The 12,934-nt window shown below is 54.0% G+C and overlaps 1 protein-coding gene across 2 annotated transcripts in view; it reads left to right on the top strand.

The window, feature by feature from the left end:
- Positions 1–12,934, top strand: part of pthlha (parathyroid hormone-like hormone a) — a 16,533-nt gene extending 3,599 nt beyond the window's left edge. The window contains exons 2-4 of one of the 2 annotated variants that reach the window (XM_061667157.1): positions 9,183–9,925; positions 11,467–11,818; positions 12,595–12,934. In XM_061667157.1, the coding sequence (XP_061523141.1) occupies positions 9,819–9,925; positions 11,467–11,812 (453 nt within the window). In that variant the 5' untranslated portion in view covers positions 9,183–9,818 and the 3' untranslated portion in view covers positions 11,813–11,818; positions 12,595–12,934. Of the gene's footprint in view, positions 1–9,182; positions 9,926–11,466; positions 11,819–12,594 lie in introns of those variants that run through there. The other variant, XM_061667156.1, reaches the window with a different exon arrangement.

Raw genomic sequence — 12,934 nt, 5'->3', positions numbered from 1 at the left:
CTTTTTATGGGAAGTTTCCGACCTCTGAAATAGTTTGCTTTTGTTTGCTTTCAGTCGATTTGATGTTGAAAAGAATCTGGCTTGTTTGTGATGTGATGGGGCGAAGCGGCGCCGAAGGTCGCGCCGCCGTCGCCGTCTTTGGCTTGCGAAAAGGACACCGTGACTCAGCGGGACGGTGACAAATTTGGAGGCAGATTGGCGCGGAGGCGGCGGAATAGGAAGTCGACGAGCGTCACGCCGTCGCCTTCAAACGACTTCTCGCGCAGACGGGCTGACGGCTAATTGCTAACGGCGGGCCTGCGGCGTTACCGGGTGACGAAGATGAGGAGCGAAGCCGTCTCGGTGAGCGTCACGTGACCTTTGCCGACATTAGCGCCGCTCGTTAGCCGTGCGAGGCATGCTGGGAAATCCGAGCAAGTCGTCCTCCTCGTTCGGACAATTTGGGATGTCACTCGCTACACGCCGTCCGCCTCGCATTAGCTTCTTGGTGGCTTCGCGCAGGGCGGGTAAAACTTTAGTTCAGTGAATATTAACGCTTAATCATTGACGAGGTAACAAAATAGTTAAATGCGGGAATCCCCACACTATATCTATCGTACATCAGCCTCCTTTCGGCGAAATGAGTTGTTTTGAACTCAAAATAGGCCATTTCCGTGAATCGTATCGATAGATCCCGGGGGGTCGCCGTCGCCGACGTCATAGGCGGTTTCGTACTCCTTGAACGCTGGCAGCTCTAACCGTTCCGCGCACACGGATGTCATTTCTGAATATTATTCGGCGGCGGACTATAATACGCGAGAGGTTCCTTCCGCCGCTTCTGCTCTGAAGAAGTAAGGGTACTTTGACTTCATTCCACTGATCTAAATGTCGCTCGCTACTTTTAATGATCAATGATTGCTGATTCATCAACTATTCCCGTCACCCGAGAAGTCGCGCGAGGTTACGCACGCACATTCTCTCCAATAGAGGGCAGCGGACGAACTCGCCGCGGAGCACCGCAGGGTGACGGCAGGTGCCGTCGATCGAACGTGTGAACTGGCGTGTTTGCGACTTGAACTTCTTGCCTCGCCTCAGCTTGTTTCCCGCCTGCCCGCGCTTAGCGTGAGCACGAGCATGATCAGCTGTGAGTTTGTGGTCGTGGCCGTGTATGTATGTCGACGCATATCGATATATTGATGTGCGTGTGTTATTCCAGTCTGTCTGTTCGATATTGTTGTGATCCATTGTTCTCGCGTTCTCAAAATATGTTGTGTTTCAATGAGTTTGCATTGTGTTCAAACACCTTCGAAAATCACGCAAGTGGCGTAAAATGTTACAAAATCCTGCCTCGGCTTTATTTGAACGAATGAGGTGCAGCGATACGGACCTGGCCGAAATCTGTGGAGAATTGACGGTCAGTATATTTGCATTCATTTGCACCGTCGCCGCCATGTTGTCGCTCAACGCCGCCGTTTTGTTTGTCCTCTGAGACGTCGGGGGGTCCCGTCCCGGTCGGGTGGCTCATCTTTGCGGCAGATGTGGACGGAAAGGCGAAACGCTTCGGGGAATACGAGAATGCTGGAAAAGGACATAGTTGGGAATCACCCAGCGAGAAGGCCGAAGGTGCGAGAGCGGAGCGGCCGCCGCTTTTGTTTAGACTGACTTTGAAGCGTCGCTCGCATTCTTCCGACTCTCAGATGTTTTCCCTCCTCGTCCGTCCCGCCTTCCAAGTGGGAACTTTTCCGCAGGCTTTCAGTGCGAACTCGATTCGTTTCCTGGGAAAGCTGCGTTTGCTTCGTTTCCATCGGTGAGCTAGCCTAGGCTAGGCTAACAGCAGTTAACCACTTTGGGAATCCGCGTGACTTTTTACCGCAGTGTGCGTGTTTCAAAGTTGAAGACTGCTTCCTTGTGACTGGCGCGCCATTGGCCACGCGATGTCTTTTCGTGCAGATGCGAAGTGAGGCTGACGGCTAGCTAGCCGCTACGTGGCTAACGTCGAGTCTTCGTCCGTCGCTCTTCATCCTCCCGGCGAACCTTAGCGCAACGCGCCGCCTGTCACGTCGGGCTTGTCAACTTCTTCGCGGTGCGGGACAGAAACACAAAGCAAGTGGGGGAAAAAACAACCCAAAAAAGGGGAACTTGGCAGCTGCTGAGGTGGTGACAGGATTGCTACGTGCGTGCGTGTGCGCGCGCATCTCACGGGTGGCCTCATAAACAGGAACACCTGACCTTCCTTGTCCAAATAAAGAGTGAGACCGCAGAAGACGACGGAACATTCTTTTTCTTCTTTTTCTTCTCTTGTTGATCTCCAACATGTGCCGGCAGCCGCGAGAGCGCGACCGACAAACGACTCCTCATCCTCATCCTCATCCTCCTCTCGCCGACGTATTTGAGAGTTCCCAGGTGTCTTCGTCTTTGGCAGAACAAATCAAGAGTCGAACAAAAACATTGTCAGAGGAGAAAATCCTTCGATGTCGGAAGAAATAAAGACATTCATCATTCAAATCATCAAAAGGCATTGAAAAATAGGAGAGAATTGTCTCCATTTTGTTCAGCATACACTATTTGTAAATTGAACAATGGGCGAAATTGTCTGCTTTTAGGGGCGAGATTCGAGATATCGTGGAGCCGCACCATTTGCGGGGGTTAGGGACCGGGCCGGAATCGACCGCCGCCAGAAGTGCGTCTTGGGGGGAATCCAATCAAATCTCCGAATTAGTGGGGATAAACGTTTTGGGGGGTTTGCTCCAGCGAAGAACAAACAGAAACAAATGTGAAGATTTTCCAGAATGGTAAAGAAATGCGCGGGTCCGCTGTGAAGTGTTTTGAGTCAACGGTGGTCATGGAACGAATTCAACTTGTATCTCAAGGCACCGCCGGAAATGATTTGGTGTTCTGTATCCGTGAATGTATTTAGGATCTCTATTAAGGCTCGACTCGGTCCCGCGCGTCGACCTTTCTCGCTCGAGGTGGACTCGTCGCGAACGTCGTGGTTTTGCCATCTCGTCGTCGAATCGGCCACATTTTTGAAATCGCCCGTCCGCCGCCGGAGCGTTCGAGGTGACGCGCTCGGGCACGATACGTCTCCGCGGGTGCCGAAGTACGGGAAATGAGTGTTCGCTCGTTCCCGAATCGCTGTGTAACGTCGGAACTATCCAGGTCGGCCGTATAACAATTCCTCTTTCGTCATCGTGGAGTTGCTCGCCGGTTCGCATGTTGTCGGAAGGAGAGGAAAGAAGGAGACTCCTCTCGGCCCCCCCCTCACCGCCTGGATGGCGTTGCGGCCGCTGAGGCGTGTGTGTTGCGTGTTGTGGTTTCCTCTCAAGCTGTGAACAAGAAACTCACTTTTACACACTGCCATTAAAAGCCACACGCTAGAAAAACACTCACTTTTATTTTTAGACCGGCCGCGAGTGTGTGTGTGCTGTCCAGCTGTTGTTGGCGCGACGTCTTAATTATGAGCAAGCGGCGGCGTGCAGACGGGGATTTTCGTTGCCCCCCCCCCCCCCCCAAAACCACCACCGGTCCTGCCAGAACCTCACGACACGCCCACCTCGCGCATGTGCCGCTTTCTTCTTCTTTGTCGTCTTGTTTCTATTTGTGCTTATTTGTTGTTGTTAAATTGGCACTTTTGAACCACGGCAACGATTAGGGTCCACATTAGCAACGCATGCTAACCCTTCCGCTGGCTACAAGGCTATGCTAGCATTGACACGCTAAGATAGCTTTAGCATTCAACTTCTCATGTGACAGAATTCCACGTCCTGTTTACCGGTCTCGAACTTCCTGTCTCGCATTGTGGTGAGCAGCGGCGGGGTGATTTGATGTTTGCGTTGTCGTGGGAACGAGTGCAGAAACTATTTTTAACAGCGTGGAAAAAAATGTGTAGCGTCTCGTATTAGCACGCTACGGTAGCATTCTTACATTGGCCTGACATGAATCGGTCGCCGGTGTCATCTGCACGGTGCGTCCGCGGTCGCCGTGTCGACAGCAGCCGTCCGATGACGCCGTAAAGCCGCGCGAGCCCCGCCCCCTGACTCCGCTGTTTCATTGGCTCATTTGACGACGGCTGACCCGACGCCTCCGACCGCGTCATCTGTTCTTTTCCCTTTTTTTTTAATCCCTCTTTCAAATGTTTCGATGGGTTTTGATGCCGCTCGCAGCTTCCCGTTTACATTCACCGCTTAGCCGCAGTTAGCTTAGCGACCACCTATGAGCACACATGGCTCATGCGTGTGTGTGTGTGTGTGTGTGTGTACTCACCTCTTGTTTTTCCCCCACCGTCTGTGTGAACGCACTAACACGCTCACAGATTATGCATGACTACCTTATTCTACCCAATTGATACTCTACTGTGTTTTTTGTACCGTACTTTCTGGTACTTAGCCGCACTGTACTGTCCTTGAATATACTTTATGGTAATTAGCTGTAACTACTGTACTTTACGGTACTCGACTGAACTTGGCTGTACTTTAGGATATTTTATTGTGTCGGTTGTACTCTCACGGACTCGGTCGGTCGTAGGTTTCGATGGTCTTTTCCGGTATTCCAGGTGTTCTGAACAAGTCGTGTTTCGATTTCTTTCAAAAGAAAGAGAGCCACCTACTCATCGGGACGCGCACGCAGCAGCGGCGTTGAGCCGGCGCCGTGTTTGGCGAGCGTGAAGGTCAGCAGAAGACGTGAAGGCCATTTTCCATCACGGCGACACAAGCGCGGTTTCATCCGCCCGAAGCTCAAGGTCGACCTCGTCCTCGTCCGCCGTCTGATACTCGCCGGACTTTCCGCGCCACGCGTCACGTGACGTCTGCACGTGAAATTATTCGGCGCGTGAATGAGGCCAGTGTGCAGGAGAACTGGGGGGGGCATGGCCACAAACTCACAGCTGGTCATGCTAATGCTAATGCTAAGTGCGGGCAGGCGGGAAACAAGCTGAGGCGTTCAAGTCGCAAACACGCCAGTTCACACGTTCGATCGACGGCACCTGCCGTCACCCTGCGGTGCTCCGCGGCGAGTTCGTCCGCTGCCCTCTATTGGAGAGAATGTGCGTGCGTAACCTCGCGCGACTTCTCGGGTGACGCGATAAGAGGGTTTGCGGAGCGCGGGAAGTCGCAATGTCCTCCCACGTTCCGCGTCGCCCGTGTCAATGTTGACCCAAATTGTCGCGGGGGTCGACGGCGGGGCAAAATGCAAACGCGACGATCGTTGGAATCGCCCGGGAAGCACGCCCGCTTCGTTTGGACTCGAGTCACGAGAAGTCGACGTCGGCCGCTCGCGTTTCCGTTTGCGCTCAAAAGAGCAAAAACAAGCCAACTCGCTCGGCGCCGCGCGCACACCCCGAGAAACGCGACACCCGGCCTGCGCCAACCTCCTTCGCACCGACGGGTGCGCGGACGTGCGGGGGGAACACACACGCGCGCTCATTATTTAATTCACAGGCTCTCACACACAAAATCCGACTCGCGCACACACGTCTCTCACGTGCGCACGCACACATCATCGGACTCACAGACTCCCAAAAACATTCACACACTTATTACCACACACACGCCTGTCACACAATCATACACAACACAAACACACACACACGCCAAGACGCTCTGCGGCCTTGAGAGGTTTCCACAGTTCCGGAAGCCGTCGGCGAGGCTGCGGCGCGCGGATCCTTTGAGCGTCTCCCCGGCGAACCGCAACACTTAACTTGTTAGCGCTCCGCGACTGTTAGCATATTAGCGTGCCACGCGCTCGTTAGCCAGCGACACGTCGCGATCGGCGCGTCACGACGACCTCGATCGCCGCGGAGGTCGCGTCGACCAACCGCAAACGTCGCCCGCAAAAACTGCTCGCGCGTGACCCGACGGCACGCGCACGCCACCCGTGTCCGCCGCGTGACCCGCGCGTCACGGCCGACGCACGTCGGTAAAATGAGAGCGAAACGAACGTTCTTGAGCGAAAGCGGGGAGCCCGAGGCCAAATCGCCGAAGCCGCAGCAGCGGGACAAACGATGGATCAAACTTTCTTCGGAAGCGCTTTTCATGGGAAAAACGCAAGACGAAGCACTTTCCATTCATTACGATATCGAAATAAACCCAATTAATTTGAAAACTCTGCCAACGGATAGAAATCCACTTGTCTGAATTTCCCTATTTACATACTGTGGGCCAATTCCTGCAGAATGTTATGTCGCAGGAGGCCAAGAATTCTGCATCCTGTTGAGTTTGTCGCCATCATTCTTGCTCCCTCATCATCGTGATGGCGTCAATCTTGTTGTTGTTCCTGCATCCACGATTGCCGCCGAGACGCTGTTAATTCCCCATTTTGGGAGCTGACGATCAAGCCTCCGAATATTTCTCGTCTTATCCTCGCTGGCGTCGCAGGTGTGCGGGCGCCAATCTTGCAGTTGGGCCCCCTTCTCAAATTCAGATTTTTTCCCCATTGTTCCCCCGCTATGATGTTTCAGATCATCAAACAAATGTAAATATCCCCCCAGCCAACTTTTAAAATGGCGATTTCATTGACGAAGTCAAAGCCCGAAGTGATGCAGATCTCCGCGGAGAGATTTTGGCCCGCTCGTCCTTGCGGAGTTGTTTGAATTCAGCAGAAATGGAGGGATTTCCCGCACAAAGTGCCTCTTGAAGGTCACGCCAGCGCATTTCCATCGGATTCACGTCTGGACCTTGACGAGGCCGCTCCAAAACCTTCCTTTTATTTTTGGAAGCCGTTCAGAAGCTGACTCGCTCGCGCGGTTCGGACGGTTGGGTCCCGACGTGACGGCCGGGCATCCTTCTTCGGGATTTTCTGTTCAAGAACGGAATTCGTCGTTCCCTCAATCACGGCAATTTGCCCCCTGACCCTCACCCCGTCACGATTCGTCACAATTCATCCGCGATTGAACATGGGGGGCTAATGACGGGGCCAGGTGACTTCCAAAGTTTTTTTTCCGAATAAATGAACTCGCCATTTCAAAACAGCATTTTAAGTTCACTCGGGTTATATTCGTCCGCTATTTCTTGCTATATTTGTGGGATAGCTTAAACGGGGCGGCGCGCCGGCCGGCCTCGCGGTTCTGAGGACCGGGGATCAAATCCCGGCCCCGCCCGTCCTCTCCGTGCCCGCGTACGGCGGTTTCCTCCCGCAGCCCCGAGACGTGCACGCTAGGTTAATCCGGACCCCGAAATCGCCCGTAGGTTCGAAGGGTTGTTCGTTTCTACGTGCCCCGCGATTGGCCGGCGACCAGTTCAGAGCGTACCCCGCCCCCGGGCCCCGAGATAGCCGGGACGGGCCCCGGGACGGCCGCGACCTGCGTGAGGGGAAGCCGGACGCAAAACGGATGGGCGGAAACTGCGCAAAATATACGAATTTGAGCAGGGGGGCTGACGCCCTTTTCCCCGGCACTGTATGTGCACATTTTGTCAAGCGAGGTCGCAGCGGTGACGTACTCCTTCATTTCCGGTTTCCGGCGGCTGTCTCGCTCGATCAACGCGGATTCATTTGCGATGAACTATTTTGCTCTTCAAAGTTGACCAATGTCCGCTCTGGCGCGGTTGCAGCCGGACCCGTGTGACAAAATCGAGGACGTCGCTGTCGAACTTTGCTATTCCCGCCGTCCTTCGTCAGAAGCGTAATTGTCAAAATGTAGTTTATTCGCTGCCCCGGAGGCGACGATCGGCCGCGTTCGCCTCTGCGGCTCGCCGTCGTATTTAGCCGCGTTAGCCGTAGCCGGTAGGTTAGCCGGGGCGGCGCAAATACGAAGCGCGCGACGAGCATTCCGCCTCCGTAGCCCGACGGCGTAAAGCGGCGAGCTCGGGCGACAACGGGGACGCCGCGGTTCGGGCGGTAAAGCCACGCGCTTCCCGCAATTCGTTGCGACACGCAAATGAAACGAAGCCATTCGATTTTGTTGTTGTGCGTTTGCGTTAGCGCTCGTTGAATGCGTGCCTCGTTTAACGCCGCGCGACCGTGCGTATCCCGGTGACGAGTCGGAAAAAGCCCGATGGGCGCTGCTCGCGAAGAGCCGACATCGGGAAGGAGGTCGTGAACGAGCTCGCGCCGGAGCTACGAGTTAGCAACAAAGACGGGACAAAAGGTCTGCAAGCCAAAGTGCACCTTGAGGCAAAAAATGTCGCTCACGTGACGCCGTCGTCTTCGTAACACGACTCGTGTCGGTCTCTCCAAGCTCGTGTCAGTCGCGTGTACTCTACGTGACCTTCCGGAATATTCCAGGCCAGAAGCGGCTTCCGATGTCACAGCGCAGAGTCGTCGGCAACGAGGAGGCTTTCCCGCCTCGTTCGCTCGACTCGATTCACGGAAGTCGGCGTCGCCGTCTGCAAACCGAACCGCGACGGCGCGTCTTCGCCGCAACTGCCTTTCTCGCGATTCCCCGTCCGCGCGCGCGTGTGTGGCGACGTCACGCGTTAGCGAGCTGGCCGGCGCTCACGAGCCCGATGGCGTGCGTTTGTGCGAAGCCGTCGCGTTCCTCGACCGCGGCGCCGTGATAACGCCGACTCGGCGGGATGACGCCATCTTAGCGGCGCGTGCGTGTGTGTATACTGTACGCGTGTGTGCCGATGAAGCGGCAAGAAGTGTTCTTTTTCCACGCTGCTAAAAATAGATCCTTCGTAGAGCAGACCGGTCGGATTAAGTGTCTGCACTCGTTTCCGTGACGACGCAAACGCATCAGATCTCCCCGACGCGGCTCGCCGCAATGCTGAACGGAAATGGGAGTCCGGTCAGCGGGAAGTTCAACTCTGTCGCACGGGCAGTTAATCGGAAGTAAAGCGCGGCGGCGTGTGAAACATCGAGTGGGTCGAACGGCGGCTCGGACGAAGACTGCGACGGATGCAAATTGCGATATCCTTCCTGCTGAAGATGAGGAGGACGAAGGGGTGCGATACGGTGCGTGCCGGTTACATCGTGTGCGTTGGCGCAGCTTGAGTCGGTCGCTCGTCGTCGGACATCAACGTCACATCGCCGTTGCGACGTCATCGTTAATAAGCAACGTTAGCGGCGTTAGCATCGTCTTTGCGTTTGTGTTGGGGAGTGACAAAGTCGACGTAACCAGACGGCCGCATAATTATCCTTGACATCGCTGGAAGAAAATATGTTATGTGTTATGTTCTGATTTACATTCCATTGATCGTTTGTGGAAAGAGCAAATATGTGGTTAATTCCCAAATAATAATGGATGTTTTGAATCCGCTCTTTTTCAGGGAAACGGCCAAGGGTCGTGCCGATGCATTCATTCCGAACGAAGAAAAGTCGGCCAGTGGAATGACGATGTCGTGCTCGGGCAACAGGTCAGCCCTGCGCGTGCGCGACCGCGTGCGTGCGTGTGCGTGCGCGCGCGCCCGCCCGCGTTCCCGTCCGGTTCGTCGGCCTCTGAACAAGTTGACTTTTTCAAAGCGACAACTACTTTGAGCACGCGGAACGTCAGCGATGACGCGTCCGTCCTCATCGGCAGGAGGTCGGGTCGGCGTGGAAACGTCTGCGACACGGCACGCCCGGCCCCCCGCCCTCCCCTCCGCCAGGCCCCGCCCCTCGAGGCCGGCCGGCCGTCTCCCGTTGATCCGCGCTCGCCGCATTCCCGCGACATCTGGAAACGCGCGTGCAGCACTCCTCAGCTTGACACGCAACGACGAGAAGAACATCATCATCATCATCATCATCATCATCATCATCATCTTCTTGGATCCGCTCCCCGACTTTCCTCCTCGGAACATTTTTGTTTCTAATTGTGCCAAACGAGCGCGGAACGCAAGTTTCCCACGCAGAGCTCGGCTCCCTCGCAGGCGCTCTCGTCGGCCGAAGCGCCTCGTCCGTCGTTGGCGCGATCTCCCGCGGTGACGATGTCGCGCGGCTTCTTCCTGGCTTTCTTCCTGTTCTGCTCGCCCGCCGCCAACTGGGCCGGACCCGTGGACGGGCCGCCCGCCGTGGACCGCCCGGGTGCCAGAATGTAAGTTGGCCCTCTGGCTCCTCGTCGTCCTCCTTTTGTGAGCTTCCTCACGCATTTCAAGAATTTCAGAAGATTCGCAATTGTAGATCAAAAAGAAAAATGTCTTCATTTGCTTTCAAAAACATTCTTTTACACGAGTCATCGTTTTGCAATCAAAAGTGAGAATTTGACTAAAAAAAAGGACAAAAATTGTACAAGGAAAATGTTTTTTTTGGGGGGGGGTTGTTATAAGGTCACCAGAAAAAGGTCCTTATTCATCCGTCCGTTTTCTTCACCGCTTCTCGTCACGCGGGTCGCGGGCGTGCCGGAGCCTATCCCGGCGATCTTACGGGCGACAGGCGGGGTACGCCCTGAACCGGTCGCCAGCCAATCGCAGCCCACGTAGAAACAAACGACCAAATTTCGAGTCTCCAATGAACCTTGTGTGCATGTTTTTGGGGATGCGGGAGGAAAGCGGAGTACCCGGAGAAAAGCCACGCAGGCGGGGCCGGGATTTGAACCCCGCAACCTCACAACTGCGAGGCAGATGTGCTCACCGAAAAAAGTCCTTATTTACAAGAAAAAAAATCCAGTTTCACAATGAAAAAGGTCCAACTTTCACAAGTCTTAACATTTACTCAGGCAAGGAGCGTTTTAGCCGCAATGTGGTTAAAAGTTGAAAAAGCATTTCGAAACAAAGTACAGTCATGAAAGACAGCTGACTGAAATTTGCAAAAGATCCAATGCAAGTGGAAGATTCCAAAAGAGATTCGAAAAGCGCAGGGGGAAAGAATAGTTTTGAACCCAAACGCGGAAGCAGGTGACTTGTTGCCAACTCTTTTGAGGGCATCTCAGGAACGCCAAGGCGACGCGTCGAGTCGAAAGTCGAGGCGGCGTCGGAGCTGGGTTCGGGGCGCTCGAGGTCAGCCGCTCGGGATCCCCACCGACGACGCGGGCTCGGGTGTGTTTTGGGCGTGTTTGAGCGCGATTCGGCGTGTTTGTGTGCTCAGAGGGCTCCGGGTTTCGGTTCCCAGGCTTCCCGGCCTCGCTCTCCGTGTTTGTTCAGGACTTTGGCGGCCTGACTCGGTTGAGAAACTCAATCCGGGGCGGCGGGAAAGATAACAGAAAGGAAGAAGAGAACAGAAGGAAGGAAAGAAAGAAAGAAGGAAAGAAAGAAAGAAGAGCGCCGCCTCGGCCCATCTGGTCGGAATCAAAGCGGGCCGGATGCCGCGCGTGGCCCGCGTAAAGACTCTGGGAGGACGCAGTGCCGCCCTGCGGACGTTGGCATCGCTGCTCAGCGAGGACAAATAGACAAAAAAAAGTCCACGTTTGAATTTGTAAAGAACAAAAAGGCTGCAGAAAAACGTCAACGTAAGACGAAAGCAAAAAGATATTCAAAAGGAAAGTTCCAATTCTCCAAGGAAACAAGAAAAAGTCCAAATTGTTTTCCAAAAGCAAGTTCACATGAGGTCTTTTGAAGTGGATTTCTTTTCAGGTTTTCACGTCTGATGTATTCGAGCTTCGCTCACGATGTTTTGGTTTTGTTTTTCCGTTGCGTTCAGGAGACGCTCGGTGACGCACGCCCAGCTGATGCACGACAAAGGCCGCACGCTGCAGGACTTCAAGCGCCGCGTGTGGCTGCAGGAACTCCTGGACGAGGTCCACACGGCCGAGATCCGACAGCTCCCGCTCGGGACCCCCCCGGCGCCCGCGGGTGACGGCTTCCCCCCGCTCTCCAAACGACCGCCGTTAGGCAAGAACTTTGCGCCCGAGCGGGAGGCCGCCGAGCCGCCGCAGGAAACCGACAAGACGCTCGGCGTCGGAAAGCGCCGCAAGAAAGGCCGCTCGGGAAAGAGGAAGGACGGCGGCGAGAGGAAGAGGAGGCCCCGCTCCGCGCCGGGGCGCTGAACGCGGGTCAGTGGCGCACGCCCGTCGTGGTCGGAAATCGGCCAAATCCGCCGGCGTTTGACGGCCCGATCGGAATTCCCGGCTCGTCCGTGTGCTCGTACGCTCCCCGCGTCCCCGCGCGCGACCGTCTCTTCGCGGCGAAACAAAACTCAGCCCGAGGCGCCGCTCGCGTGACCGGTCGACGTCGATCAGAGGTGGGGAGAGTAGCCGCAAATTGTGCTCAAATAAGAGGACTTGAAAAAACAAAAACAAAAAGTCGGCCTCCGAATACGTATTGGAAAAAGAGTCAGTATTCGGTGAAAGGAACGAGGAACCTTTTTTTTTCCAATCACAAACAAAGTAAAATGGACTTCGAAACAACATATTTTGGGGATAAAATAACAAACGATGGCAAATTCTGCCACAATAAATACACGTGTCACAATCTGTTTCGAATTGCATATCGACGCCCCGAGATGGTGGCAGAGATCAGCACAAAAGAAAACGGCAGCCAGGTGAGTTTTCAGTCAATAGCGGAGGACGGGTCCCCCAAAAAATGCGCTCGTGTCTTAATTCACTCGTCGCACCACCGGATCGATACTTTCGACTTCTTTGTGTTGAAATCTGAATCCGTTGAAGAAATCATCGCTGAAGTCTGTGTTTGGTGTCCTTTGCGATATCTGTTACAGCTCTTGGGGAGTGTATTCGATTCTTTTTTTGATAGAATATGTCAATTGTTGGTTTCCATCAAGTATTTTGAAAAAGTGACTCATATTACACTACTATTTTGTGTTTGTTTGTAGGAGCCTGCGGAGAGCAAAGTAAACTCCTGAACAGTCGTCTTCCTGTTTGGAAAGAAAAGAAAAGATCGATATTTATTGTGTAAATAGAAACCAGTAGAGTAGAACATGACATGAAAAAGACGTTTTTTTTTTCATTCCAACATGTGTTGTAATTTATTTGGGTTGAATGTTGTATTTATTGTATTCGTTTTTTCTACCATCAAGCACTTTACACCAACGAACAAGTACCCTTGTTTTTTGTCTTTTTGTTTTGTTTTTGTGTCCTGAACTCAAAGTCCACCTCCTGTCAATGACGCCCTCTGGTGGTGGTTGTTGGCTATTGCACTGACATTAAACATTT

The sequence above is a fragment of the Phycodurus eques genome, chromosome 22 (genome assembly GCF_024500275.1).
Source record: "Phycodurus eques isolate BA_2022a chromosome 22, UOR_Pequ_1.1, whole genome shotgun sequence".
Lineage (NCBI taxonomy): Eukaryota > Metazoa > Chordata > Actinopteri > Syngnathiformes > Syngnathidae > Phycodurus > Phycodurus eques.
Note: the sequence above shows the minus strand (reverse complement) of the source record. Positions and strands in the feature narration are given on the sequence as shown.